General features: G+C 41.1%; 1 protein-coding gene across 3 annotated transcripts in view; it reads right to left on the bottom strand.

Annotated features, from left to right (window-relative positions):
• Positions 1-26639, bottom strand: part of DCLK1 (doublecortin like kinase 1) — a 335163-nt gene that overhangs the window by 60391 nt on the left and 248133 nt on the right. Inside the window, exons 1-4 of one of the 3 annotated variants that reach the window (XM_061133011.1) lie at positions 21931-22026; positions 20887-20981; positions 5489-5576; positions 2719-2827 (exon numbers count right to left, since the gene is read on the bottom strand). In XM_061133011.1, the coding sequence (XP_060988994.1) occupies positions 2719-2827; positions 5489-5576; positions 20887-20981; positions 21931-21949 (311 nt within the window). In that variant the 5' untranslated portion in view covers positions 21950-22026. Of the gene's footprint in view, positions 1-2718; positions 2828-5488; positions 5577-12075; positions 16953-20886; positions 20982-21930; positions 22027-26639 lie in introns of those variants that run through there. The other 2 variants (XM_061133010.1, XM_061133012.1) reach the window with 2 other exon arrangements.

Here is a 26639-nt window from a genome sequence, read left to right as displayed (position 1 = left end):
AACATGCAAGCAGTCAGGTGGGAAGGAGGGCCGGGAGCCACCCGAGACACCATGCCTGCTCACAACTGCGTCACTGGTACCCATGGCTTGGCTGGTAATTAATCCACACAGAGCCAGGAAGCCGGGGACGAAGGGCACCTCATCTCAAGCCCTCTATCCATGCTCGGACCTCCTCTTAGCGCATTTCAGCTTTGTGAGTTTTCTTTGAAGCCTCTAAAGGCTCCACAAAACAGCTTCTAAAGTCCGTCAGCATTCTTTAGCACATCCTGAGGGCTCCCGAGGCCACTGGAGACGGTGCTGCGGGGAGACAGGCGGAAACCAAAATGGACCTGGCAGGTCCTAGGATGGGATGTGCTGACACAGAATCAGGGGAGGGATGCGATGTCACTGCGTCCATTGTCGTAGGAAACCCTCCCCTGTGACGGGGCACTATTAACAGGAGGGGCAGACCTGCTCTTGTCCATCCACATCTATCCTTCCAAATACGGCAGAATGTCCCCACACAAGCAGTGTGTGCCACTCAAAACATTCTTAGCCCCCTTTTACTTTCCTGGACCTCTGGAAAATATTAAAAGATTGTTATGGGATACTTCTGAGGACAGGGGGCAGCTGCCATATGTCCTGGTTCAGCAGGAGTTGAATGCTAACACTTCGGGGAACAACCTGGTGCTTAGACTCTGAAGGCTCGTACAAGGAGCTCCGGGATGCGAACTCCTGCAAAACGAACGCAATCTAAACCAGAAAGAAAGAAATTAACCCGGGATGAAGAAATGAGAAATTTCTATCTGGGAAGACCAGGACTGCGGGACTAAGATGCCAGCATGATCTGAGGACAGGCACACACCAGACTCAACAGGTGATGCCCCCGGCAGGGAACCAGGCCCCCGCGGGGGAAGAGTACCTCAGTGCTGGACACGGGATTTTCTGCTGCAGCATGCATTATGTTTAAAGGGGTTGGGTTTCCTATCAGTGAAAGCACAAATGAGAAACAAAACTATATACACACACACTTCCACCCATTACTTTGAGAATGGCTTTCCCGATTTCACTTCCATCTTCTCTGTACAGGGACAAATGTGATGTATGTGACTTTGGCCCTGGTTGGAGGCAGGAGGCAGCGAAGCTGAGTGGTCCAGTGGTACAGGGTTTGGAGCTGAACTAGCGTCCATGCCTTGCCAAATAGAAATACTTAACTATCTGAGCACTTACTAACCTGGGCATTTAGCTTCTTCAGGCGTTCTTTATATAAAATGGAAATAGTTCCAACGCCATGGTATTATGATGATACATCAATAAAATATCCTAAGTGAAGGACCCGGTATATAGTTGACATTCAGTCAACAGTGGTTGCTCCTGTTTGGGGAGGCGTGAGGTCCAGAAAAGTAATGGGACATTGTCTATGTTGGTCAGTCACGCAGCAAACTGTCCAGCTTTGTGGTGGGAGTCGGGGACAGAGAGAAGGAGGGGGAAGAGGGCCTGGCAGGGTCAGCTAAGGCGTTTCTCAAGCTGCCCATCACTCATACCTCTCCCCACCAAAGAGTGGCTGCTCTAGGGGTATGCGACCACGTCCGCGGGAGTGGCTTGGCCCAGCTGGTATGCAGGGAGGGGCACAGTGTGAGACCCACTGCTCCAGGGGAGCCTAGCGGGGGCTCCACTGCCTTAGTCGGGCAGAGGGTGAAGGGAAGCAATTCAGTGGACACTGGCCAAACTCAGGACCCTCGTGTCTGAGGCCCAGGCAGAAGTCCAGCTCAAAGGTGACTTGAATCTTTTTTTTGAAGTCAAAGGCCTTGCAGAAAAATAAGTTCTGGATCCTGCAGGTTAGAACTTTTAGTCTGAGGCATCTGCTTCAAATGGAGGCAGAGCTTAGCGCCTTCGTGTTGAGAACTCGGGCGGGTGGGCTGGGAAGAGCATTGGGGGAGATGCTCACCCTGGCCAGCCCCTGGAAGCCAGTGGACACGCTCCCTTAAGGAACGAGGCAGGTGCCCCCAGCTCTCCAATACCCTACTCACCAGCCCTGAGAAGAAGCTGCTGGCCGATTGGGTCCTCCTTAAATAACAAATTCCAACTCTAACACCGGGCTCAGGGTTTGAGGTGGCCTTAATCTGGGCTATAACTATTACTTGTCACTTCTCCAACTAGTAGCCCCTGCTACTGTCCTTAATTAGGTACCGAGATCCTAGGGATAAACCTTTCACTCTAAGCCCTCCCCTTTGGCCCACAAGAGCGCCTGGCTCATTCATTCATTTTAAAACATTTTAATGTATTAAATGCCATTTTTTGTGGGGATCAGTACAGTTGCATTGTGAAGCTTTTCGAAGTTCTTATATTTTATGACATATACATATGAAAAATATATCAATACACCTAAGAATGTTCTGACATTTACAAAATGTCTCCCAAAAATGTAGAAAAAACTATTAAGCTTTTTCTTTTTTAAACAAAATAAAAGGACTTACCTTAAAGAGCTGGCAACATTTTGCTGAGTACATTAAAGAGAAAAATGAAAGCTCTTAATTTATAGATTGTCCCCAGAAATCACTACATTTTTCAAATCTGTTGTTAGATGAGCTATTCTTTCTTTTACATTTTTTTTAACATCTGGAGTTGAGACATTAACCTATTCCATATGTGCCTCAGACCGCAAATAAAGACACAATCTCAGAAAACATAACCCCAAGTGTTTCCTTTAAAGCTCAATGCAAATGATATCTTTCTCACCTTTCTACACATTCCTTGACAACAGCAAAATTTCCATCTCCTATTGTCCTTCCGACTTTATATCGTTCTGTTATTGTGGCTGGAATCTGGAAGCCTTCCTCCGACACTTCTGAAAGAATCATTAGTATGTTTTTATTGGTAGAAAAGGGAACACAGATGTTGTGCATAGGAGACGTTTAGAAGTATCATCTAATAGACTGGCACTGATTCAGAATCAATATGTCATTTTCTGGACAGGCAGGCTAGTCTCCCACCCCTAGCCCCTCTCTGACATTGTATAATCAACTGTTTCTACTAAGACAAATGATCAACTAAAGGAAATGTAAAATCTACGGGGTCCACTCCCACCTACGTAAGACCAGCTAATGCTTTCTGCTGAAGCGGGTTGTCTGAGGAGGAAGTTTTGCTTTTCATTTCATGCCAATTTGATCAATAGCATTTATGAATACCCATGGTGTTCAGAGAGATGACATTCCTAGGTGGGGAGGAAAATGCAGTTTGTAAGGGACTCTGGACCGCTTGACACCGTACAAGCATGAAAAATGCCTGCTGTTTGGACACTTGGCTTTACTACATCCTGAAATAGAGATCTCCGTAAAATTCCTTATGTTAGAACTAAGCACTGATCACCACCCCTCCCCAGTATCAATGAGCAGATTTTGGACAAATGTTTTCACCAGCAACCTGCGTGGCAGATGTTGAGTTAAAATTGCAGTATCTATTATGTCTGCGAACAGAACAGTTTTGTAGTTTCAATTATGTTAGTGCCGCTAACACAACGCATTTTCCCCCTTAAAATGCATTTTGAAACATTTTACAAATGCCTAATAATGCTTTAAATATCTAAGGTCATAAAACTAAATAAGCCACACTTAGGTCACATAAATATAGTGGATAACCTTTAACATCTTAGGGGTATAAAAAGCCTTTTACAGCCGGGCTCTAAAATTTACATGCTTTAAAGTTATAAATCCTGGCTTCTCCCTCAGGCAACCTGAATACAAAATGTGGTGGAAGCCTAGTGCGCTTTCTAAATGTGCTCCTTTTCTGACCTTTAATCACAAACCGAGACTAAACATTTCTTCTCAAAATAAAATTAAAACCTTAGGTGGCAAAAGGGCTTTCTGGGCGATTTTCGTGTTCTCATTGAGTTTGGTGTGCAGGGCTGGAGAACGGTCAATAGAAGCTCATAACCAGCAGGCATCTGCTATAGGACCTTTACTTACTCTGTTTTTGCGATCATCTCCACCCTGCACCACTCTGGATGCTAGAACGGATGAGATTTCTGCAAAGTGTTGTACAAATGTAGGACATTTGCTGCTGCTGCTTTTGTCCTTGGCATTTTTGCAACCTCTTCACCTCTTTAAAGGTGACATTTTACTTTTAACCCACTAGAAGCCATCTCAGAGGTGTCCAAAGAAAGTGAGAGCTGGAGCCTTCCCTCCACTCCCTGCTCCATCTCACCCCAAAGAAGCCATCATTTTGCCTCTGTCTGAAAGACGCAGCCTAGGGATTTTTGTCTGGCCTATGGTTATTACAGGAGATGGTTGGAGAAGTTTCAAAGCCACTGTAAAGCACCTGAATTTGCAAAACATCTCTCGGATGACACAAAACATCTCTTTCCTGCACGGATAATAAAAGTAACCATCCTTGTCTGTTGGAGGCAAGTCAGGTTTCAGATGGGAAATGGAAGGAGATGCTTCTATGTTTCCATGAAGGGGACACCCATCTGGAGCACATGGCTTGGTTTCTTTTCCCCTGACTATGTAAAAACGTTATCTTTTAGGCCTCTGATTAAGAAGACTTAGCCACTGGCTTAGTCAAGGACCCTTTTGTTTCATTATAAATAAAACACATTGGAACAAAAGAAGACTTCTGGATGGCTGCATTTCATCCTTCTGGAAATACCAAAAAAGTCTGATATTGCATGGTAGTCAGGAAATAATCCTTGGGTCAGTCATGTATCTCATGTAACATAATGAAGTGTTTCCCACAAGTGGGACTTTACTGGAAAATTAAATCCTATCCCTTCAAACAAATAAGGGGTGCTGGCTCTCTAACAGTGGCATGATTGTATCAGTTTTATACCTGAGTTCCTAAATACTTGCCCATAATTGATTTCAGCCTGATAATAACCTCCAGGGAGGAAGCAGGCATGTATTAGGATACAATCTCCATTTCATAGAAGAAAAACTAAGATGCAGAGGGCAGAAAAGGCTCATCCAAAACAATCCAGGAGTTAACAGGAAACACCCAATCCACAACCCGAGTCACATGACCACTTTCTAAAGTGAATTCGCTGGAGGTCCAAAGAATATTTTTGCCATTTGCCATCAATTCAGTCTTTTTGTAAAGACAGATGTTCTCATTTTGACTTTACTGAAGTCTGAGTGCCTCTGCAGGGCTATCTCAGTCAGAGAGAGTAAACATGTCTCTCTTGTTGCAGAAGTGAACCGAATTTGGAAAACAAAGGCAACAGTTAGCCCCTTTTATCTGCAAGGAGGGCAACAGCTGGCCTTCTAAGAACGCTTACACCTTTGGAGGGTGGGAAAGGTCTCCTCATTTGGCTGACTCCCTCTTCCCAGGCCCGGAGAGCAGATACCACTCCTGGTGAGAACCATGTTCAGTCCTACCCCCTTGTGATGACCCTGAGCTGCTTCAGGGTCATTCTGCTGGAGAAATGTCAGTTTTCTGGACTAAATTTAGCTAACCCATTCTCCGTCCGGGTACAAGCTACGCCTTCTCCTCAGACACCACGTCCCAAGCTTACCACCTTCTCCGGGTCCGTCGTTCTCGTCCATTGAGCTGCAGACTTTGGTGGATGCGAGGGAAGTGGAGGAGCCGCCATGCTGAGAGCTCTGGAGGAAAACGGAAAGAGAGAATAAAAACTGTCCATCCTGCCCCATGTCTCAGGTGCTGTGCCCAGCCCAGAAGCTCGGGCATAAGCCGCGCCCGCTGCCACGGAGGGGACTGGTCTCCACGCCCAGAAAGGGGGGTGCTCGGACCACTCAGCTGGGACCACCGCTCCCCATCAGCTTCTCAACCAGCAACGGGTGGTGTTAACTGTGCCAGGCTCATCCTTGTCGATTTGGACGTTCCATGACCTTCATTCCATTTTCTCAAAATTAGCGTCCTTTTGCTCACTGTTTAGGTTTGGCAGATTTGAGGTGTCTCACCTCACTCTTCCATAGTCTATCTGCAAACAGGCTTCTTACAAGTGGTCACTCTGATCTCTTTTTTTGTTTAATTCTTACCATAGAAAAATTTTTTCTTCAGTTTGATTTTTATGGAATGTCCTTTTAAAAAATATTCAGCTTTGCCACATCCTTGGGGAAAGATTAAAGAGTAGGTTTGTTAATTCCACTTTGTGATAAAGACATAAGCACTAAGCAAGTTACTGATATGTTAAATGTTAGGTAAATAAACGTTTACTTATTATAATTACTTTTCTTCCTGAGGCAAAGATGAAACTAAAAGCCTAAGCCTTGCGATTCAAATTTTGGGTGTATTTGGACTCCAGATTCCTGAGAGCAAACAGGGCAACAACTGTATAATAAAGCTCAGTGTGTGTGCTAAGTCGCTCAGTCGTGTCTGACTCTTTGCGACCCCATGGACCGTAGCCCACCAGGCTCCTCTGTCCGTGGGATTCTCCAGGCAAGAACACTGGAGTGGGCTGCTATGCCCTCTTACAGGGTATAAAGCTCTGAGGACAAAACAATACCAAATATTTAATACTGGGATCAGCCCTGAGGCAGTATTTTAACAATGAATCTTTTCATCTCTGCATCTATTCCTTGAGAAAACAATTTGCACATATCGATGCTGTTTCTAAATAATGAACACAGCTTGTCCTAAAAGATCCTCCTTCTGTTTCCCTGGGTTTACCCACTTGGTTGGCCTGAAGGGAGCCAGGAGGCAGTGAGGGGGCGGCATTGGCTCAGGGTGCCGGTTGTCTGTGGAGCAGAGAGAAGGGAGAGAGAATCTGTAGTTGAATTAATAATGGAGAAGTGGCGAGAAGCAATGTTGACCTACTTTCCCTCTGCTTACCTGTCTCCCTTCAACCTCCTCCCCATGCCATCCAGCCTTAAGTGTGCACAAAGCCGGAAGAGTTCTACACACAGTCATTGTGCCCAACAGCACCTTGCATAGGAAATTCAGACTTCAGTTTTTACCCAAAGGATGAATATAACTGGGCAAATGCTACTTCAGTCACTGCCGGGCCATTTGGGTCAACTGCACAGCACTCCCCGGGGTGCGCTAAGATGACCACGTTCCATGGGACAAGTTCATCAAAGCTGACAGCTGCCATAACGGGGACAAAAGTTAAACTCACAGCCGTGACACATCTGCCTCCTCGTAAGACTTTCTGGAAGTTTGGTGGTTACTCTAGACGTTTGGTGGGTAGTCTAGAAGTTTTGTGATTATTCTAGAAGTATGGTGGTAGTCTGTGTCGTGTGCCCTTTATTTTCCAGTATTGTAAGAATCCCCCATCCATTAGCCTAGCCTGGTGACTTGAGCTGTTTCCATCCTCTGCCACGCAACTCCCCTTGTGGCCAGCAGTGCCCATTTGCCTTATGTCAGGTCAGAAAGAGGGATTCAGACTGTGACCCTGTCTGATGGCTGTGACGCTAACTGTAGCCACAGCCAACTCTGTCGAAGGCACTGTGAATGTATGAGCCTCTGAGCGTGCTCTTTTATGAATGTCTGTTTGTGAAAACCTTGTATTTATAGTATTGGAATAGGAGGTTGAAACAAGGCAGATTTACAAGGTCAAGGTCTGGAGAAAAGAAACATTAGCGCTACCACATTTGAGGGGAAGGTGTGTGTTTTCCAGAACAGGGAGATCTTTTATCCCCCGGGTCGCTGCTTTTGCTGTAGACATAATCCTGTTCCAAGCAGAAAAACAGTAAAGAAATGTTTGCAATGTAGACTTTCTCTTCTGAGCCTTTCAATCCTTGAATTTCTTCCAGCAGCATCACAAATGGTGTTTAATAATGCAGACACATTGTGGTTTGGGGTGGCAGGTGCTGTCCCGTCATATGGTGTTTTAGAATACAAAGACACATTCTTTCAGAATCAAGCATTCAAATTAATAGATTAGTAGCGCATTTCCTAGCAAAGATGCCTACAACTTATGGACTCAATTCCAAAATCTTGTTCTTTTAATAAGAACACCAGACACTCAACACAGAACACTCACCCAAATAATATGAAAACATTCTTTTAAACTGTAATGTTTAATAAACTTGCTGGATATTGTTCGCTAAACTGCCTTATCAACGAATGAATTACATTTTCAACAGTGCCACCAGTTGTCTGATGCCCTGAACACTTGCTACAGTGCCAGCTGGGTTTTTCTCTGCCTTATGAGCAAAACCCCTCAAGGTTTTAGGCTCTGGTTTAAAAAAAAAAAAAAAAAGTAGGGTTAACACAAGTCTGCTTATGCTTAAAATTGCTTATTTTCAACTTTAGTTTTCAAAATGTACTCCAGGTCATTTCAAATTTCATGCTATCTGAAGGTAACAAACAATGTAAGAGAACATTTAATTATAAATATGGTACTCTAAAAATGGAAAGTTCTCATTTCATTCTCTATGCTCAAACACAGTAAAATAAATGTATTCAATTTCTCGTTACTTCTGCTTTTCCCCAAAGAAGTAAGGTGGTTAAACGTTATACACCTTTCCAAGACAATGGCCATTCATGGATTCAAAGAATTTCAGGGACTGAAATGGACCTTAAATATTACCTCTTCTACCCTACTTCCATTGAGAGACCAAATGCCCACTATAAAAATCCCAGCCACGTGGCCAAATGGCCTCTGTGCAAACAGCTACAGTACTGAAACCGTTATTTCCTGAGGCAGCCCGCTTAATTGTTAATAAGGTGAGTTATGTTCAAATGATGCCCCTTTCCTTTTTCCATTTGTCATTCTAATCTCTCACCTCTGAAACCACTCAGTACAGTGCATTTCCCGATAGGACAAGGCTTCCAAAATCTGCAAAGAGCCACTGAACCCCTTCTGTGTCTTCTCTTTTTTTTTCCCCAATTATTTTTATTACTTGGAAGCTAATTACTTTACAATAGTGTCTTCTCTTTTTCAATTTCAATAATCCTAGTCTCTCTGGTTATTTGTAGTAAGATAGGACCCCATGACCCCTTGGTCCTCCATTGGTCAATATCTCTGGTTAATGCTGGTGCTCAAAGCAAATGAAATATTCTAGGTGTGCCCTGACCAACACAGAACAGAGAGGGGCAGTGTCTTCTTCTTTGTGAATAGAATACCAATGCACTTTAAGATCATATTGGCTTATAGGTAACAACATAACTTTTAAGCCTATACCGTGTCAGATCTCCATATTCTATATTTGAGAGGTTAGTAATTTGGGTCGAGTCTAAGACTTCTCAATTATTCACGTTAATATCAAATTTATTACATTCATATTCTCCCAGCCTGTTACTTCCTGGATTCTCATTACCTAACATATTGCTCTCTCTCAGTTGAAGCCATTCCGTAATCATCATGGCCCTCTATGTACCCTTGTTACTACTCCTAAATATACTACCTTAGACAGACTGTGAACATTTTGATTATTGCCCTAAGTCTGATTGAAGGATTTTGAACCTAATAAAGGGGAAATGTGTAGTTCATGTTCATTCAAATTAACCCAATGAGATGAATCAGTCTTTATTTATGACCTACATAGAGCTGAAGAGTCCACTTATATTTTGCCATGCTTATAAATGAAATCAACTTACTAATTTTTTTCAGAGAACATAAACCATTTCATAGTATACATGATCATAAGATTTTGTGTTGGCTTCAGTCGGTTTGCTAATTCCAAGGCATATAGTGTACAGTGAAAAACATAGTTATTTTAGAATTTAATGCAATTAGCTGCTCTAAGAGATACTGTGACATTTGAAATGTCATCACCTCGAAGCAGATTTAATGGGAACCAGGTGGACAGGTTGCTGGCACCTGGATGCTTTTATGGCACACCTTCATAAAAGCACTGCCCTAAGTAAGAACACATCCTGAGCATAGCTATTTAGCTTGGGATCATATAACAGATGGAGAACATATCACACTTTTTGAAGTAAGTGAGAAAGCTGACATAACAGTTCTAACCACATTTTACCAAGATGTATCTGATGACTACGTGATAAAAAAGTTCATTTCAAATATAAACGGTATGAGTTACTCCTGCCATTTGTATTCATATTATTGGTGTTACTCAGCTGGGGTCCACACCAAATAAAGATTACAGGAATATCCAATCGATCCAACTGATATAAGCAAGGGAGAAAAATTTCACAAGATAACTTTAGCCCTTTCTTGATAATTGCATTATTTCCATTTCACATTTTGTCCTGGCGTATGGTTATTATTTGGTAACTTTTTTTTTTTGGAAAGGGCAATATAAGAGTTTAAACATCAACTGGATCAATTTTATAAAGGAAACACAACCAACAAATAGTTAACAAACTCATAATTGTCTTGGTGATCCTAACTTGAGGTCTGTAGAATCTCTAAAGATGACTTCATGTAGCAAAATTAATTCATAATCTTGGTGTAGAGAGCTTGAGACCCAAGGGACTGTGCGTGCATATAGAAAAATCATACATTTACTTTGCAAGTGGGTAAAGAACAACAAGCTGATGACATCAATATGCAATAATTAACAAGGCTCTATTACTTGAAACAAGGCACAAAAGAAATTCCTTTCCCGAAATTCCTTTGTCTGCATTCTCCGTAGTATGTTTAAACCTAACGTTTATGGCACAGGCAACCATGTGCATAAATCAGAATGAACAGTGAAACATATAAAAGGTTATCATAAACAAAGTTTTTAAAAGACTATAGAACTGCTATTCATGAAGCTGGTTTACTTAGAGGAAGAGAAAAATAAAATGAGAATATTGGCATTAAATCCATGATAGCAAAACCACGGGAGCCAAGATATCAAAAATAAATGTATTTAGTTATGACTGTCAGGCAGCCTGCTTTGCCCCTACTGTCTGTTAGTCATCACGCTCATTTAAAGCCAGGATCTATATGCTCCGAATCTCAACCATTCGTCTTGGCACCAGGTCTCCCCTTAGAAGGTGTGCTCTGTGAGATAATCGTTTGAAGGGGAACCAAGGAGCCATCTAGTTTATATCCTCTCAATAAAATAATTCCGTCCATGATCTACTCAGTTTGGATTCCCAGCCTGTAAAGAAGGAAGCTAGTCACTACTTTTTCAGACATGTGCTCCATTTTATTTTAAACTCTATATTCAGAAAGTAAAGCACAATTTGGAATTTTATACATTTGTAAAGTGAAAGTGAAAGTGGGACTTCCCTGGTGGTTCAGTCAGTAACGCGTCTGCCTACAATGTGGGAGACCGGAGTTTGATCCCTGGGTTGGGAAGATCCTCTGGAGAAGGAAATGGCAACCCACTCCAGTACTCTTGCCTGGAAAATCCCATGGACGAAGGAGCCTGGTGGGCTACAGTCTATGGGGTCACAAAGAGCTGGACATGACTGAGTGACTTAACTTTCACTTTCAAACATTCCTTCCAGTTGTACCAATTACTGCTTTCAGCATTGACTATATCTGGTGTCCATGGAAATAATAAAGAGAAACAGTTAAAGCAAATTATAATTTCAAAGTTAAAATGAACCTGGTAAAAGTGTTAGATTTAAAATTCATATAGAATTTCAGACCTCTATAATAATTTTAATGTAAATTATTTTTTCCAACTAGGCCAGTAGAATACCATATTATGAATGAAATAGATTATGGGTTTTAGTTCTATATTAAAGTTGGGTAATCAAGTATTTTATATTTATTATAGTTACTTAACTTTTATATAAATATATAATAAAACATTATATATTTATTTATAATAAATATATAATATCATTTGGTGCTTTTGAAATAACTTTCACACACACATGTACCTATATACACACGCAAATTTTTCCCCCGGCAACTTTGGGAAAAATGCCTTCACGCCTAGGAGAAAGTATATTTACAATTTCTTTTTTTCAAAAACAACAGTTGCCAATTTGTTTGATATATTCATTCTTAAGGCAAACCTGGGAGGAAAGTGTGTTAATGATTTTACTATAACCGAGTAAAACAGAGCTCTTCACCAGACAGTCTTATCTCACTGTTACTGCCAGCGTTTGATACTTTGGATGTCATGTAATGTCATTCTGCAGCATCTTAAGTCTCACCTACTGACGCCAATCACGTCACAAAACACCATAAATATGATAATGAAGGCAAACCTTACTCCACACAGTCATTTCATTTTCAGTGTCTACTTACCAAGTTTTCTGAAAGAAAGTCACTGAACAACGTAGGCAGTTTTTCCTGTTTATTATATAGTTATTCTAAGGGGTAAGTGTAACAACATTAACTTTGAGAGAAATAACATGGTCCAGTGTCAAACACAAAGTACAACATTTTACAACGAAACCACAGCACAAAGTGATGGAACGTTCAAAATTGGGTTCAATGAAACATTTCATCATTTCACTCTATAAAACCCTGCTGATGGCCTCAACTGATGAATTTTTAAAACCTGTTGCTGTTTAAAACATTTTAACACCAAATGTTCTTTTTTAAGAGAATACACATCCAGGCAACTCAAACTGTAAGCAGGACATATATCAACCTCTTTATAAAAATTTTATCCAAATTTGCAACATTCGTAATGTACTTTGAAGTTAAATGTCCTGAGAATAAACTCAATTCCTTGCTTGTTGATGAATATAAGCTCAAAGAAAAATCACAAGAAAATTAAATTTCATAGTTCTTTGTCTGTGACCTTTCAGATACCTTCTACCCTAGCTTCAAAACCATTTTGTGGCCATATATAATATAAACACCCATGTATTACATGCATCATTTATACTATCTTGGAATTTATCCATCATCTTTACTAAAACGAACCACATTTTAAAGACACTATATATCATGCGCCCTGAAAAATTATAGCTAGGGCCTCAGATTTCCTATCTTTTCCACATGCGTTACAGGTACAAAATTACAAGTATTTTTCAGCTGACAGTATAACAAACTGCATCAGGCAACTGGTATATTGAATTCAATATATCTCTAATTTTCACACTACACTTCTGGGGGATACTGTTGTTACTGACATGCACAATTAGAGATGCTAATCAGGCTAATGCAAATATGCATAAATAGACAATGTATGCATATATATTATATTCACTCAGTTAACAATTTCAAGTGTGTATATATTTATGTAGATATATACACACATGGCAAGTATAGTAAGGTTACTACTGAAAATACATCAACAGTTTTGAATCATGTTTGAAAGAACACACAGAACTGCCTTATAGGTTATCTGGCTTTGTTATGAAACTTAGTTCAAATCAAATATAGTTTGGATTTTCTTCTATTCATGTTTCAGTACAATACCCAGTTACTTACAACCCTATAAATCAGCTTTTTAAATGAATATTGATTGACAATTGCCACATATCATACACAATAGAGAAACATTAGTGGTAGTATATAATCACTTTAATAGTTGACTATCAAGTCATAACAATATAAGCATTAATGAATGCTTATATTTAATAGTTAATAAAACATTGAATTTGTCTGAATTTGAAATTTTTTTTTGTTTATCTGGTTTCCAAATTGTTTAAATCAGTACATCTGCTCTATTATTTGGAACCATTCTGCCATACTAGTTTAGCAAACTACCTTTGAACTTAAACATGCCCCAATTAATATGTCATGTGTAATGACTTATGACACAAAGGTTTTACATACAATTCCACAAGAGCCAGTAACTTACAAGGCTGTGTCACAAATACCATACTTTACTATTCATGGTCTATAAATATACACAATACTTACATAAGCACACCCATATACACACGGACCCTTGCAAATTTATATGAATGCCTACACACCTGGGTAGATATATGTCACATATGAAAAATTTAGTTCAATAGCTAAAATGTATGGAATTATTTTTCAAGGATATTATTCTATATATTAATTTATTTGTTTTAAGAAATGTGGTTTTTAGATTTCATTGCTTTTAAATGAAAAAAAAAATAATGTATAGATTTACATTGGATGTAACCAAAACCTCTGCTGGTTAACACAGGGAACCCATATGGCAATTGAATGCTGGTTCAAAATATTTTTAGAAGATACTTGATTTTTAAAAACATTTAGATGAGCCAATTTAAGAACACAGGGGTGTGTGTAAATGGGTGGACCTGATACTTCTTAAAAGTCTATGACAGTATGAAAACACGGGAATTTCTGCCCCATCCTACCCCCACCTAATTAATAAAGCAAGACAAAGAAGAAACAAACCATGTGGCTTTCAGAACCAGTCTTTTGAGTTCACAATGAAGTTTATACTTAATAAATGATTAGGATTTGCCTTTCTAAAATGCTAAAAGCAGGAGTGTATTTATTACATTGTTCTCTGTGATGACTAAAGGAAAAAAAATAAGTGCAAGTGAAAAAAAGTATCAAGCGGTTACCTAGAGTGCAGTGTCCTCACAGAACATTTCAGGTTTACCATAAGGACAAAAATGCATTGCTTTTCCTGGAGGTCTCTTCTGCCCAGGAGAACAATTTAAAAATTCAGTGTCTAATATTCTAAAAAGAATTCTGTAAGTAAGGAAATCTTAAGTGCCTATAAATCATCAATTCAGTTCCACCAAAGAAACAAAAACTTCTAGCTTGATGCTAAGGATTTTTTTATATATATATTTCTGCTTTAGTATAATGGAATTATGTGCTGCATAGAAAGAGATCGCAAAGTCTATAAATGGTGTGCTGTTTCAATCTCTGAGGATTTTAGTTTCAAAAAGTAAATGATATATATTGCCTCTGAACAGTCCTTTAATAAAAGTCATATGTTCAAAAGATTAAATGCTGTGGAATAGCATTTCCCTCAGAACCGCTTGAATGGAAAGTTGGCCATGATATCTATCGGCAATTAGCACAAGTCCAGTTCCTTTTTGCCGTGTCTAAACAAAGCTCTGGGCTTCATATCAGTTGGCGATATCTGCCACTTATCCAGAACAAATAGCGTTTATTGGACCTTTCTAAGCAGTAGCTGTCCAAAAGATTGACAGTTCAGGGAAGTTAAAATTACTAGAATTTATTTTTGTTCTGGACTATCTGACCCCCACCAGATTTAAGGTAACTGTTCCACTGCTTTCTTCGCATTTTTGACAGTTCAGTCAAATACATACTAATCTTTTATGGACTCAACTGTATTAAGTAATGCATTTTACGAAGACATAACTAGAACAGACACCAGCCCAGGCAACCTCACAGATGTTTACTGTTTCAGCTAAAACAAAGCAGTCTTTTGATCTCAGCAGGAGTCTCTGTTCACAATTTCTATTGGAAACAGTTTTAAAACCTGAAGTCTGGAACAGGTATTATTATGAACTGCTCTTTCAAGATGGAATGGTTCAGCTTGTGGTTCTCAAATAACCTGCCAGAGAAGTGTCTTTCTCTCCAACAGACAGGATAATAAGGCACTAATTATTACAAGGCTAAATTTTCAAATGCTGTTAGGTTACCTGGACTTTTTTAAAAATATTATCTTTCTTATGGTTGGAATGTATTATTCACTTGGAAAGTCAGATAGTAGCATATGTAACTATAAACCAGATGGTAAAATGTGATAGTTGAGCAATTTATCAAGAAGATAAATTGATAACATTTAAAGCATTATATGACAACTGAATTTCTCTCCATCTTGAATCAAACATTTTGTTTTTAAATTCAATTTTCAAGTAAAATTTTGGGGAAAAAAACAAGTACAAACCTCCAAATGGCATCATTCATTGTGAATTTACCACCTACTGAGATATGTCAAGCCTGTGAAATAGCAAAACCGTGCTACACAAGTCTTAAATCGTTAGTGTCTGAACTAGTAAAACTAAATGATCACTAGGGCATGGCTTAAATACAACAGACCATACACATTAAATTCATTCTTAACATTCAGCTTTAAAAATAATTGTTTTATGTTTAAGCAAAGCTGACTATAATTTTTAAGTAGAGGACTAGGAAAGCAGAATTAGTAGGTTAATGCTTAACAATGGGTTATAATCACAGACTTAGTTTAACACAAAGGAGTTTTGCATATGAAAATTTCCAAAACACCAGTAAGATCCAGAATGTATCAGAATAGAGATCTGGCTATATGGGACCTGATTTATACAGTACTGTTTAAACGAATTTTTGCTTTTCAAATTGGTTTTTTGGAAGAAGTCCAAACACATTTTTTTTTAGGTCTGTATGTTTAAAAAAAAAAGTTTCCTAACTTCAGCCTTTATACGTGTGAAAAATTGCATACATGATTGTAAGGAGGAATTATATAATTTATAGCAATGCCATTAAACAAGTTCTTCATGTTTAATCTATGCTTATGCTGTCTTCAATGAAAGATAAGTATAAAGAGTAAAATTTACTTTTAACAACAAAAATTAAGTTCCTAGTGTTTAATGTAAGTCTTCATGAGTTGTATATTTCACATGACTGTTTTTCCTCATATGTTAATTCACATATGAGGAGTATAAGTAGCTCTGAATATTGTCTAGGATGAAAAAGAACTCTAATCGAATACGTTTATTAATTTGCAATAAAAGTACTTTAAAAATCAGCAATCCAAATTTTAAGAAGACTATGTAACTTCAGGAGAAAATGTCTGCTTAGTGCCATTTTAACCTGCTTGGCTAGAAAATCTGCACAGAAAGGTACAGAAAAATTGTATCTACATGTATACTTCTGATTAAAAAGAAAACCCCATCTACAGAGATTATGACTCTGTCTTGCTACATCATTAGTGTGTTCTGACACTAAGGTCGGGCCCATATATGAAATTCATCTAGTGCCAGGTCTGGCACAAAAACCTCACCAGTTGAGACCTTTTGTGTTCAATCTCCTCAATCAAATTAATCAAATCTCCTCTATAGGAAAAAAATAATCCCCTTCAAGGATTAATATGAAATACCTGGATATTTCCTTTTATATGATTTGGGGTTTATCACTTCAAGGTATGCAAAACTCTTTTGTGTATTTTGCTGTTAGACTTTTGCTTAGGAAACGTGAAACCTTCACCCAACCACAAACCATACACACTGCTCCACGGTCTCTTTTACACTGAGTCTCCTACTGAATCCAAATCATCCGAAGAGAGGGGGCGATACAGGTCCTGTAAGACGAAGGGCGGTACAGACTTGTTTACTTGGGTTTCTTAGGTGCCCTGTGGTTCTCTTAGGAGTGGAGCAACACCAAATGGGCATCCTTGGTTTCTAATGTCGTTAGACCTTCTAAAGTCACCACGTTTGGACAAGAGGAAAGATCATAACTGAGAAGCCGTCTAGACAGATGAAAAGGATGCTATTTTGCCTTCTTGGCTTGAGCTGCTTGTGAGCTTTCGCCTTCCTTTGTGTCGAGTTCTACAGCCCCTGAGGTCTGTCAGTGCCAACCTGCTACTATTTGTCAAGGCAATTCTTCCTCAAACACTTCCATCCCATTCTGGGAAGAAGAGGAACACGCTTACCTCACACAATTATTTATTAGGCGCCCCAGAGGGCATTCAGCAAATTCCGGTCCCACAGCAGCAACACAAGGGTTGCATTTGTGTACCACATACACCCAATAAACACTGAGTTTTCAAAACAATATGTTTGGAAGACAGAAAGAATGCGAACCTGACCTCCTCGCTCCCTTACCAAAGTTCTCCCTGGTTACCTAAAGGCTCACCCATCACCTCCCCTCTTCTTCCCTCTGCCTCCTCCTGCTACAAGATCCTTCTGCTGGTCGCCAGGCAACCAGCTCAGATCTGCAGAGAGTGTCTAGAATCCTGGCTTCCTTTCTAATTTGAACCACCCACTCCTCACATCATCTGACTGATCAGATAATCTACAAAAGTCAGCCATGTGGGAGTATAATGGGGAGCTTCATTCGACCCACACAATGTAACACGTTTCTTCCTGATATATTAAGGAATGAGACCCCAGAAAGTTCATGGATAGAAGAGATCCTCCAGGATTTGCTTCTGTGACCAAACGCTTCTAGACAGCAATTTAAATGACAGTGTTTAGGAAAAATAGGACAGTTACTTGGTACACTGCCATTGGGGTTTTCATGAAGAAAAGTATCTGGCGTGCAGATTCCTATTGTATAGGACTATTCTAAAGTACGGAAGGAGGTAACAAAATATAATTTTAAATGAAGGAAAAAAAGCTGATTAAACCATCATAAATGATATAAACAAAAATATAGGTTTTCTTATTTGTGAAAAAGCAGTCAAATGTCTCAATAATCCTTAAAAAAAAAGCAACTTACATTCCTGTGTTTCAAAATGAGGTAGGAAGTGTGAGTGCGTGTGAGTGTAAGTGTGTGAGTGTGTGTGTGAGTGTGTGTGTGTGAGTGTGTGTGTGTTGGGGAGAGAAGCGGCCAACTCATTTTCCTGGCCATGTTGCTAGGCAACACAGAAGGAAAAATAAAAGTAGCTACTGTTTTCCAATTTGCAATAAAAAGAGTTATATTTATTCTTTGAAGTGTCTTCTTTTAGCACTTGCCATCTTTCACTTATTTCAGTATTTCCTGCATAGGAGTACAGCCAACCATTTGAGAATATTAACCAAATTTGAAACAGGATCAGTTTTTAGGGATATTCTAGGCTCATTTTAACTGGGAGGGATTATTTGATGTAGTTGCCACCCCACCAAGATGAAAGCTCCTCTCACTAAAGCAGCTGGGAATGTTTCTACTCGTTGACATGGTACATGGATGGAGGATGTTCATTTATGGCCTAAATTCAAAAGCCTGGAAACTGAACCATCTCTAAACTATCTCATGCTCTGCTCACAACATGTGCTTAATAACTGTTTTCAGAGGATGATAAACCTTTGTCTCCTTAAACCAGACGGGACTATTTTTTCCCTCTCAAGTATGGGGCTGGCACTGGTAGCTTAAATGACAAAAAATTAAGACTCTCTGAGAGGACCATCCCTTATAATTACTTCCCAAGCGCTGGCAGTGTTAATTACATAAGCCACTGGCCACACAGCTGCTAGGAGTTGGATGGAAATTTTCTGCCTCAGTTGGACACAGTCATAGCGAAGTAGGGAATACAGAGGGAAGAAGCAGCACATTCTAACCTCATTTGCCAACAAATGGACAGCTGTGCCAAGCGTTTTATGTCCCTAAGATGGAAGTCTCCTCCATATAGCCAGCAGGAGAGATGCTCAGGTTGCTGGCAGGGAGTCTCAAATGCTCTAATCGAACACACTAACCTCGACAACTAAGCATGAGCTGAATCCTGAATCTAATGTAATTAATCCAGAAGATGACGAGAGATTTCAACGCCAGGTATACTCTCCAGGGTATGCACTTCAAATGAGAGACGGTGCTATGCAAGAGGGCCCCAGCTGACCTATTGTTTTCTAAATTAGAAGTTTACTTTTATTTTATTTTTGGCCTTGCTGTGGGGCATACAGGATCTTAGTTCCCCAGCCAGGCATCGAACCCATGCTCCCTGCATTGGGTGCATAGAGTCTTAACCACTGGACCCCAGGGAAGTAAGTCCCTGTCCTATTTCTAAAGGCTTGCCCCTATAGATGGGGGCCTCGCTGGGTAACATTTATGAGAAAAGAACCACTCATTACCCCTTCCTCCACTCAACCACAGACATCTGAGAGATTAAATGAATCTGGACCTTTCTTCTTCTAGTAGGTCACTAATGATTTCTATACTTTAAAATGCCAAATTACATTGTGACCAGGAAGAAAGCATAGGTATAGCACTCAGATGGAATTGGAGTAGAATGATAGTGTTTTCTATCTGGAAAGAGTCTTTTGTTTTTTGACTGGGGCCTGGAGAGGACCACAGACTTACCTATGATAACACAGTCATTTAGTAGAGGAACTGGTGCCCAGCTCCAGGCCTCACTGGATCATCTAAACAAGCTGGACCTGATATTCGGAGGTTCAGTGGAGCAGGATGATACAACCTGCTGTGTTGGCGGGCCAGGCTCCAAATGGATTAGGGGTTGACTCAAGTCCCCTGCCCGCCACTTTAGAGGGTGTGTGAACACAACCTTGGCAGGAGGCTTGCAAAGGGGTGCTTCCCTTTTGGAGGCAGTGTAAATGTATGGAACATAGAAGTCTCATTTTAAAGCACACATGACAAGAGATCAAATTCAAGAATCCAGGTTTGAGTTCAAAAGTTGTCAAGGAGCCTCACCTATTAAAATATTCAGGGAACAGCATCCTCAGAGTTTCTATGAGCACACATCCCTCCCCACCTTTCCTGTGAAATCAGGACACTGAGAGGTCCCCTGTTGCCTCCACTGTACCATCTGCCTCCTCCCCATCCCACTACTTTTATTCTTGCCTCGATCCTACTGGAAAGGATAAATCAGGTTGTGAGAGGATCCAAACAGCAGCTCTCCCATCCAGAAAGAAGAGCTAACCCCCAGCTTCTCCCTCAGCAATGGAGAAACTAACACCATTTCTGGTAGCCTTTGACTCTGATCTCCAAACTCAATCAACATCTCCATTATGACCCAAGAAGCTACAACAAATGTGCAGGTCATGATGAAAGATAAGGTGCTCGGTGTGGGTTTCATTCACAAAAACACAGGTCACACGTACCCATCACACATACAGCATAGACCCTCAGCGGCTCTGGATCACCATCCTCTGCCATAAAGCAAGTCCCTCCAGGGCCCGCCCACCTCTCCAAACCAGGCACTTTCCCTTCTTAAGGAAGGCTGGTGACCAGCGATGAGGCCTCCAGTGAAAATCCTGATAGCCCAGGAAGTTTACAAACCAGTGCCATTAAAATCTTTGTGCATTCTAGACAAAAAGAGAAAGGTGTTTAAAAGTGAAGCAGCAACTTTCTATTCTTCTTGGAATGAAGATCAGGACAAGTTTTACCAGGAAACTTAAGGTCCCAAGTCCTAGCTAAGAGAAACCAGAGCCAAAACCAGTGACCCACTGTCGGTCACCTCCTGCCCTCACCTGGTTCTTCCTTAGTGACAAGCAGCCCTAACTTGAGAGGGCTGTTTGCTGGCACCATGCCATCTGCACCAAGACGTGGACAGTCTTAAACAAGGAGTTCGCTTATTCTCTTACCCTCTGCTTCCGCAGGCTTCCGGGGCTGGTGGGTGATGGGCTAGGAGACTTGCCCGAGCGCGGAGTAGAGAGCTGACTACCCGGGGTTCCATTAACTGGAAGCACAAGAATCACAGAAAGAAAAAAAAAAAAGACTTATTAAAGAATTCTCCTGACAACTCAGCTTCACAGAGCAACAAACAATTAAAGAGGGACATTTGCTAAAATTCCAGACACCTTTTTATTTACAGTCCTGAACACTAGCTTCAGGGAGAAACCTTCAGAAATTCACTTGTTTTGTGAGTCCTGTGTTAAATATAGCAGCAGGTTACATAGGAAAAAAAATGTACTTTGCACAGCTTTTCTGATGATTTATTAATGATGCTTTTAACTGTGCCCACAGAGATCTTAAGCATGTGGTTCTGAGACATTTTTCAATGGAATTCAAGCTTAATTCTTTAGTTTAGCTTCCTAGTACAAGCCAGTGGGAGTAAGCATTAGCACAGCTCATAAGCGATATTCCCAGTGACTTGTGAAAGCAGATTGCTGTCTTTTTAAGAGTTAAGCACTCAAGTCTAGTTAAGTTCCTGCATCCACTTGTGCCCTGTACATCCCTCAGCCTAACTCGGAAGGACCTGCCTCCAGCAGGACGAAGTAATTGGCACAAAGACTCAGAAACTCCTCACAGTTAGTTTGTCCTGCTGTTGAAGATAAAACTGTTTTTTTTTTTTTCTTTTAAACAGGTTTAAATCACCAGAATCAACCTGTCTCTCAAGACTGCTACACATTATCCCTAGACTGAATCAAAGTCACAGAACTCAAGTAAGTCATCCTTTTCTCTCTGTAGCACTCCCTCTAAGAACTGATAAAACACTTAAAGACATGAGTCTACAAAGATGTATCGAGTCGCCACTATTCTGCCTGTAAAAATGTCAACTTTTCTTTTGTTAGATGTTTTACATCCACAGCCAAGGAAGTAGGATTAGCAGTGAGACACACACATTCTCCAGGGTGCAACATAAACATTTTTCCATGAGGGAGAGAGTGATCATGCATTTAACTTACCTTCTATGAGTTCTAACATGGACACAGTCTCAGTGCCTAACCTGACAAGAGCAAGAGGCGAAATCCCTTCTCAGCACTAAACCCAGCACCGCGGAGGGAGGAGGAGGGAAGCGGCTGGATTAGTTAAGGATGGCTAAGGCTGCTCCCAGAGCAGGCTGAATGAGATGCAGGATTCATCAGCAGATGCCTTTCCTGCGTAAGGCTGACGTCTTCCAGGCAGCAGTGGGAGGTGCGGGTTCTGTCTTAGGCTACATCAAAGGTGTCGATTAAGCCTCATGCCAACGCGGAACCACCACAACCCCCACCACACCACGGACTCCCGGAAGCCGAGTCCTTTCAGCGTGTTCCACACTGAATCACAACCAAGTGCCTCTGGGGGCAAGAGACCCAGTGACTCATACGAAAATCAAAATGACAAGACCTCTTCCGAAGCCTGGTGACTCTCTGGGAACAAGGGTAATAAGTCCACCCTCAGAAAATTCAGTGGCGAGGTACATGTTTATTGATTTTTCACACACAATGTTTGCACCAAACCTCAGGGCCCATGGATGTGGGAAGTTCCCTGTTTTGTCATCTTCTCCAAAGACCTTTAACAAATGTCACAGAGCTCATGCAGTACTAATTTCTGTTTTGCCTTTGAAATTTATTTGGTGACTCCATCGAAAACACACGCAACCACACACATTTTTTTTTTTTAACAGATTGAAGTAGGAAGCCCTGAGAATGCTTTGGTTTGCGTGCCTTCTCTGGTCCTGTCTTTGTTGAATGGGCCTGCTGCCTAGGCCTCCTGGCACAGCCCTGCCCAACCAGTGACTCTAACAGGAAGGGGTCTGAAACAGGCAAGGACTCAAGAACTGTGGGCAGAGGCAGAATGTACAGTTAATAAGGCAGGAGATCCCCTAGGGTTGACTGGCAAACAGGCTCTGGAATATCATCTTTGCCCACATTCTACATCACTTTACATCTTTACATCACCCCTACGCAGACTGGGGAAAAAATGAGCAAATGGGAAAGCAAACACAGTACTCACATTTTTTACTTTTGGGACTCTAATCTTAGCCAGTGGAACATTAAAAAAAAGAAGAAAAAAAAGATAAAATGCATGCCCAGTAAAACTGATTTAGGAATAGTCAGCTTAAAACAGCAAAACAAAACAACAACAAAAAGTCTGAATCTACTAAATACTCACTATGCATGCATCTCAGCTTATTGAAGACTTATTTTCCATGGACTAGTTAATACACTCAAACCTTTTATATATATACACATATACGTATATGCAGGGCTTCCCAGGTGGCTCAGTGGTCAAGAATCCACCTGCCGATGTAGGAGATCCGGATTCCATCTCTGGGTCAGGAAGATCCCCTGGGAGGGCACAGCAACCCACTCCAGTATTCTTGCCTGGGAAATCTCATGGATGGAGGAGCCCACCTGGCTATAGCCCATGGGGTCGCAAAGAGCTGGACACCACTGAGCAGCTGAGCATGCACGCACCTATTGTCTATTTGCACGTGTGTGCACACAAACAGTGTTATCTCACTGAACTCTCAGGGTCACTCTGTGAGGCAAGCAGCATAAAGATGATAACGTGACCAGTGAATACAGGGTGGAGCTGAAATCTGTGTACTCTTTACCCCCACCTTCCCCTATAACACCAGCCTTCTAATCTGAAGGAAAACTACACAACTCAACCCGAAATCACAACCAAGTTTTCTGAGAAGGGGAGCACTGGGGGTTGCTCTTGACCCCCAATCACCTATGGGGTCAAGACTAGCCTACACCCTATACAGAGAGAGTAGCAGGTAGTGAAGTCAGATCCTAAGTATTAGTAGCAGTTGGCCAGGTAAGTAAGGTAAGCGCTCCAAGGCAAGAGGACCACCTGCTTCATGGCTGGACATGGAGGAGGGAGCAAGCGTGGCACTTTGAAGGGACCCCAACAGGTGAGCATAGCAGCAAGTGCTTATAAATGAGGATGGAGGAGGCAGCAGGGGTCACATAATGCAGGGTTTTGAAATTCAAGTTAAGGAGTCGGGTTTTTATCCAAAGCACCATGAGAAGCTATTGAATGATTTAAAGCTGGAACCCAGGGGATCAGACCTGCATTTTAAAAAGTTCTGAAGAGCTCTTAAGCTGTCAAGAATGGATGAGAGGAGAATAGTAACAGGAACAGGACATCCCTTAGTCAAAAGTCCAAGTGGGAGAGACTGGGGCACATTTAAGGGTCTTGTGGTCAAAGAGATGGGGTGGCTCTATCTTGGGTAGTGCAGTGGAGGTGGAGGGAAATAGAAACATTTCAGAGAGATTTAAAAAGTGAAAACTATAGGACATGGTAATCAATTGGTGAAAAGGATTAAGGCTAGAGGATTAAAGTGAAAGTCCCTCAGTCATGTCCAACTCTTTGTGACCCCATGGACTTAGCCTGCCAGGCTCCTCTGTCCGTGGAATTCTCCAGGCAAGTTTCCTGGAGTGGGTAGCCATTCACGTCTCCAGGGGACCTTCCCAACTCAGGCATCAAACCCAGGTCTCCAGTCTGCAGGTGGATTTTTTATTGTCTGAGCCACCAGGGAAGAGACTTAAGACTCAACATGAAAAAAAACTAAGATCAAGGTATCTGATCCATCACTTCATGGCAAATAGAAATGGAACAAGTGGAAGCAGTGATAGATTTTATTTTCTTGGGCTTCCAAATCACTGCTGACAGCAACTGCAGTCATGAAATTAAAAGACGCTCCTTGGAAGAAAAGCTATGACAAACCTAGCCAGCATATTAAAAAGCAGAGACATCACTTTGCTGACAAAGGTCCATATTAGTCAAAGCTATTTGTTTTTCCAGTAGTCATGTACAGATGTGAGAGCTGGACCAGAAAGAAGGCTGAGTGCCAAAGAATTGATGTTTTTGAACTGTGGGGCTGGAGAAGACTCTTGAGAGTCCCTTGGACAGCAAGAAGATCAAACCAGTCCATCCTAAAGGAAATCAGTCCTAAATATTCACTGGAGGGACTGATGCTGAAGCTGAAGCTCCAATACTTTGGCCACCTGATGCAAAGAGCTGACTCACCAGAAAAGACCCTGATGCTGGGAAATATTGAGGGCAAGAGGAGAAGGCAGTGGCAGAGGATGAGATGGTTAGATAGCATCACCAACTCAATGTACATGAATTTGAGCAAACTTCGGGAGATAGTGAAGAACAAGCATCATTGTATGTATCTTGATATACACGGCTGGCATAAAAAAAAGAAAAAAATTTGCATTGCAAATTGGTGTCATTTTTGCAGTGTGATATGAGGAAACTGAGGTTCAGAGAGGTAACCTATGGAAAGACAAGTAGATGAAAGGTGGGAGAGCTAGAAATGAGTCTCATTCACATCCTACTCAAAGAACTGCATACTTTTCCTATGAGTGGCCAGCTCATCAGAACACGTCCAGGTCTATCGCTTCCTGTCTGAGAAGCTGAGAATGTATAGGCTTCTCTCTCACTGGGGCACTGGAACCTGCCTCCTTTATTTATAGCCACTGGGCTCACAGCTTCTACTTATCTTGCCATCTCTCAGGAGGAATGAAGTTCAAGTGCCAAACAAGTCATTGACAGTGAAACATTTTTGGAACACAATCTGCTTGTAAGTTGGGATCGACCTGTACTGTTAAGGTCAAAGTTCTGTAGAGACTCTTCCTCTTGGCCACTTAAAAAGCACCATCAACTTCTTAAATTGGTTCTTGACCTCCAGAAAACATCATACTCCTCATCCTGCTAGGATAAGTAATTTTGTCTCTTAAGTAAGGTTGACACATGTATTGAGTCCCATTGTTTTTTAATCCTGTACTACCAGAAATCCCTGAGTGCCAATTAAAAAAAAAAGGGTCTTCTCATTTATTTAATAGAACTCATTAAAATTCAACAAACAAATGGTATTACAGAGGCCTTTATTAAACAATTCATTATTTCGAATAGGAAAAATCCAACTTCATATGGTTGTTTCTAAATGGCCAAGCAGGCCCAACAATTAGTTATCTCAGTTGGAAGTCACTAACCTAGATAGCATATTAAAAAGCAGAGACATTACTTTGCCAACAAAGGTCCATCTGGTCAAGGCTATGGTTTTTCCAGTGGTCATGTATGGATGTGAGAGTTGGACTGTGAAGAAAGCTGAGCGCCAAAGAATTGATGCTTTTGAACTGTGGTGTTGAAGAACTCTTGAGAGTCCCTTGGACTGCAAGGAGATCCAACCAGTCCATCCTAAAGGAGATCAGTCCCGGGTGTTCATTGGAAGGACTGATGCTGAAGCTGAAACTCCAATACTTTGGCCACCTCACGTGAAGAGCTGACTCATTGGAAAAGACCCTGATGCTGGGAGGGACTGGGGGCAGGAGGAGAAGGGGACGACAGAGGATTAGATGGCTGGATGGCATCACCAACTCAATGGCAAGAGTTTTGAGTAAACTCCGGAAGTTGGTGATGGACAGGGAGGCCTGGTGTGCTGCAATTCATGGGGTTGCAAAGAGTCGGACACGACTGAGCGACTGAACTGAACTGAACTGAAATGAACATCTGAATTATTAAGGACCCATCAGATCCTTTGCCTTAGATCCAGCTCTGGGTTCCTTTGCTCACATCTGTCTGGGCACATTTTAAATGCTATATGCTTTGTTCTGATTTTTACCTCCTGAATGAGAAGTGCTTAATTCTAGGTTGGATTATTCTCATAGTCTGT

This window comes from Dama dama, chromosome 30 (genome assembly GCF_033118175.1).
Source record: "Dama dama isolate Ldn47 chromosome 30, ASM3311817v1, whole genome shotgun sequence".
NCBI lineage: Eukaryota > Metazoa > Chordata > Mammalia > Artiodactyla > Cervidae > Dama > Dama dama.
This window is presented reverse-complemented; position numbering and strand designations above follow the sequence as displayed.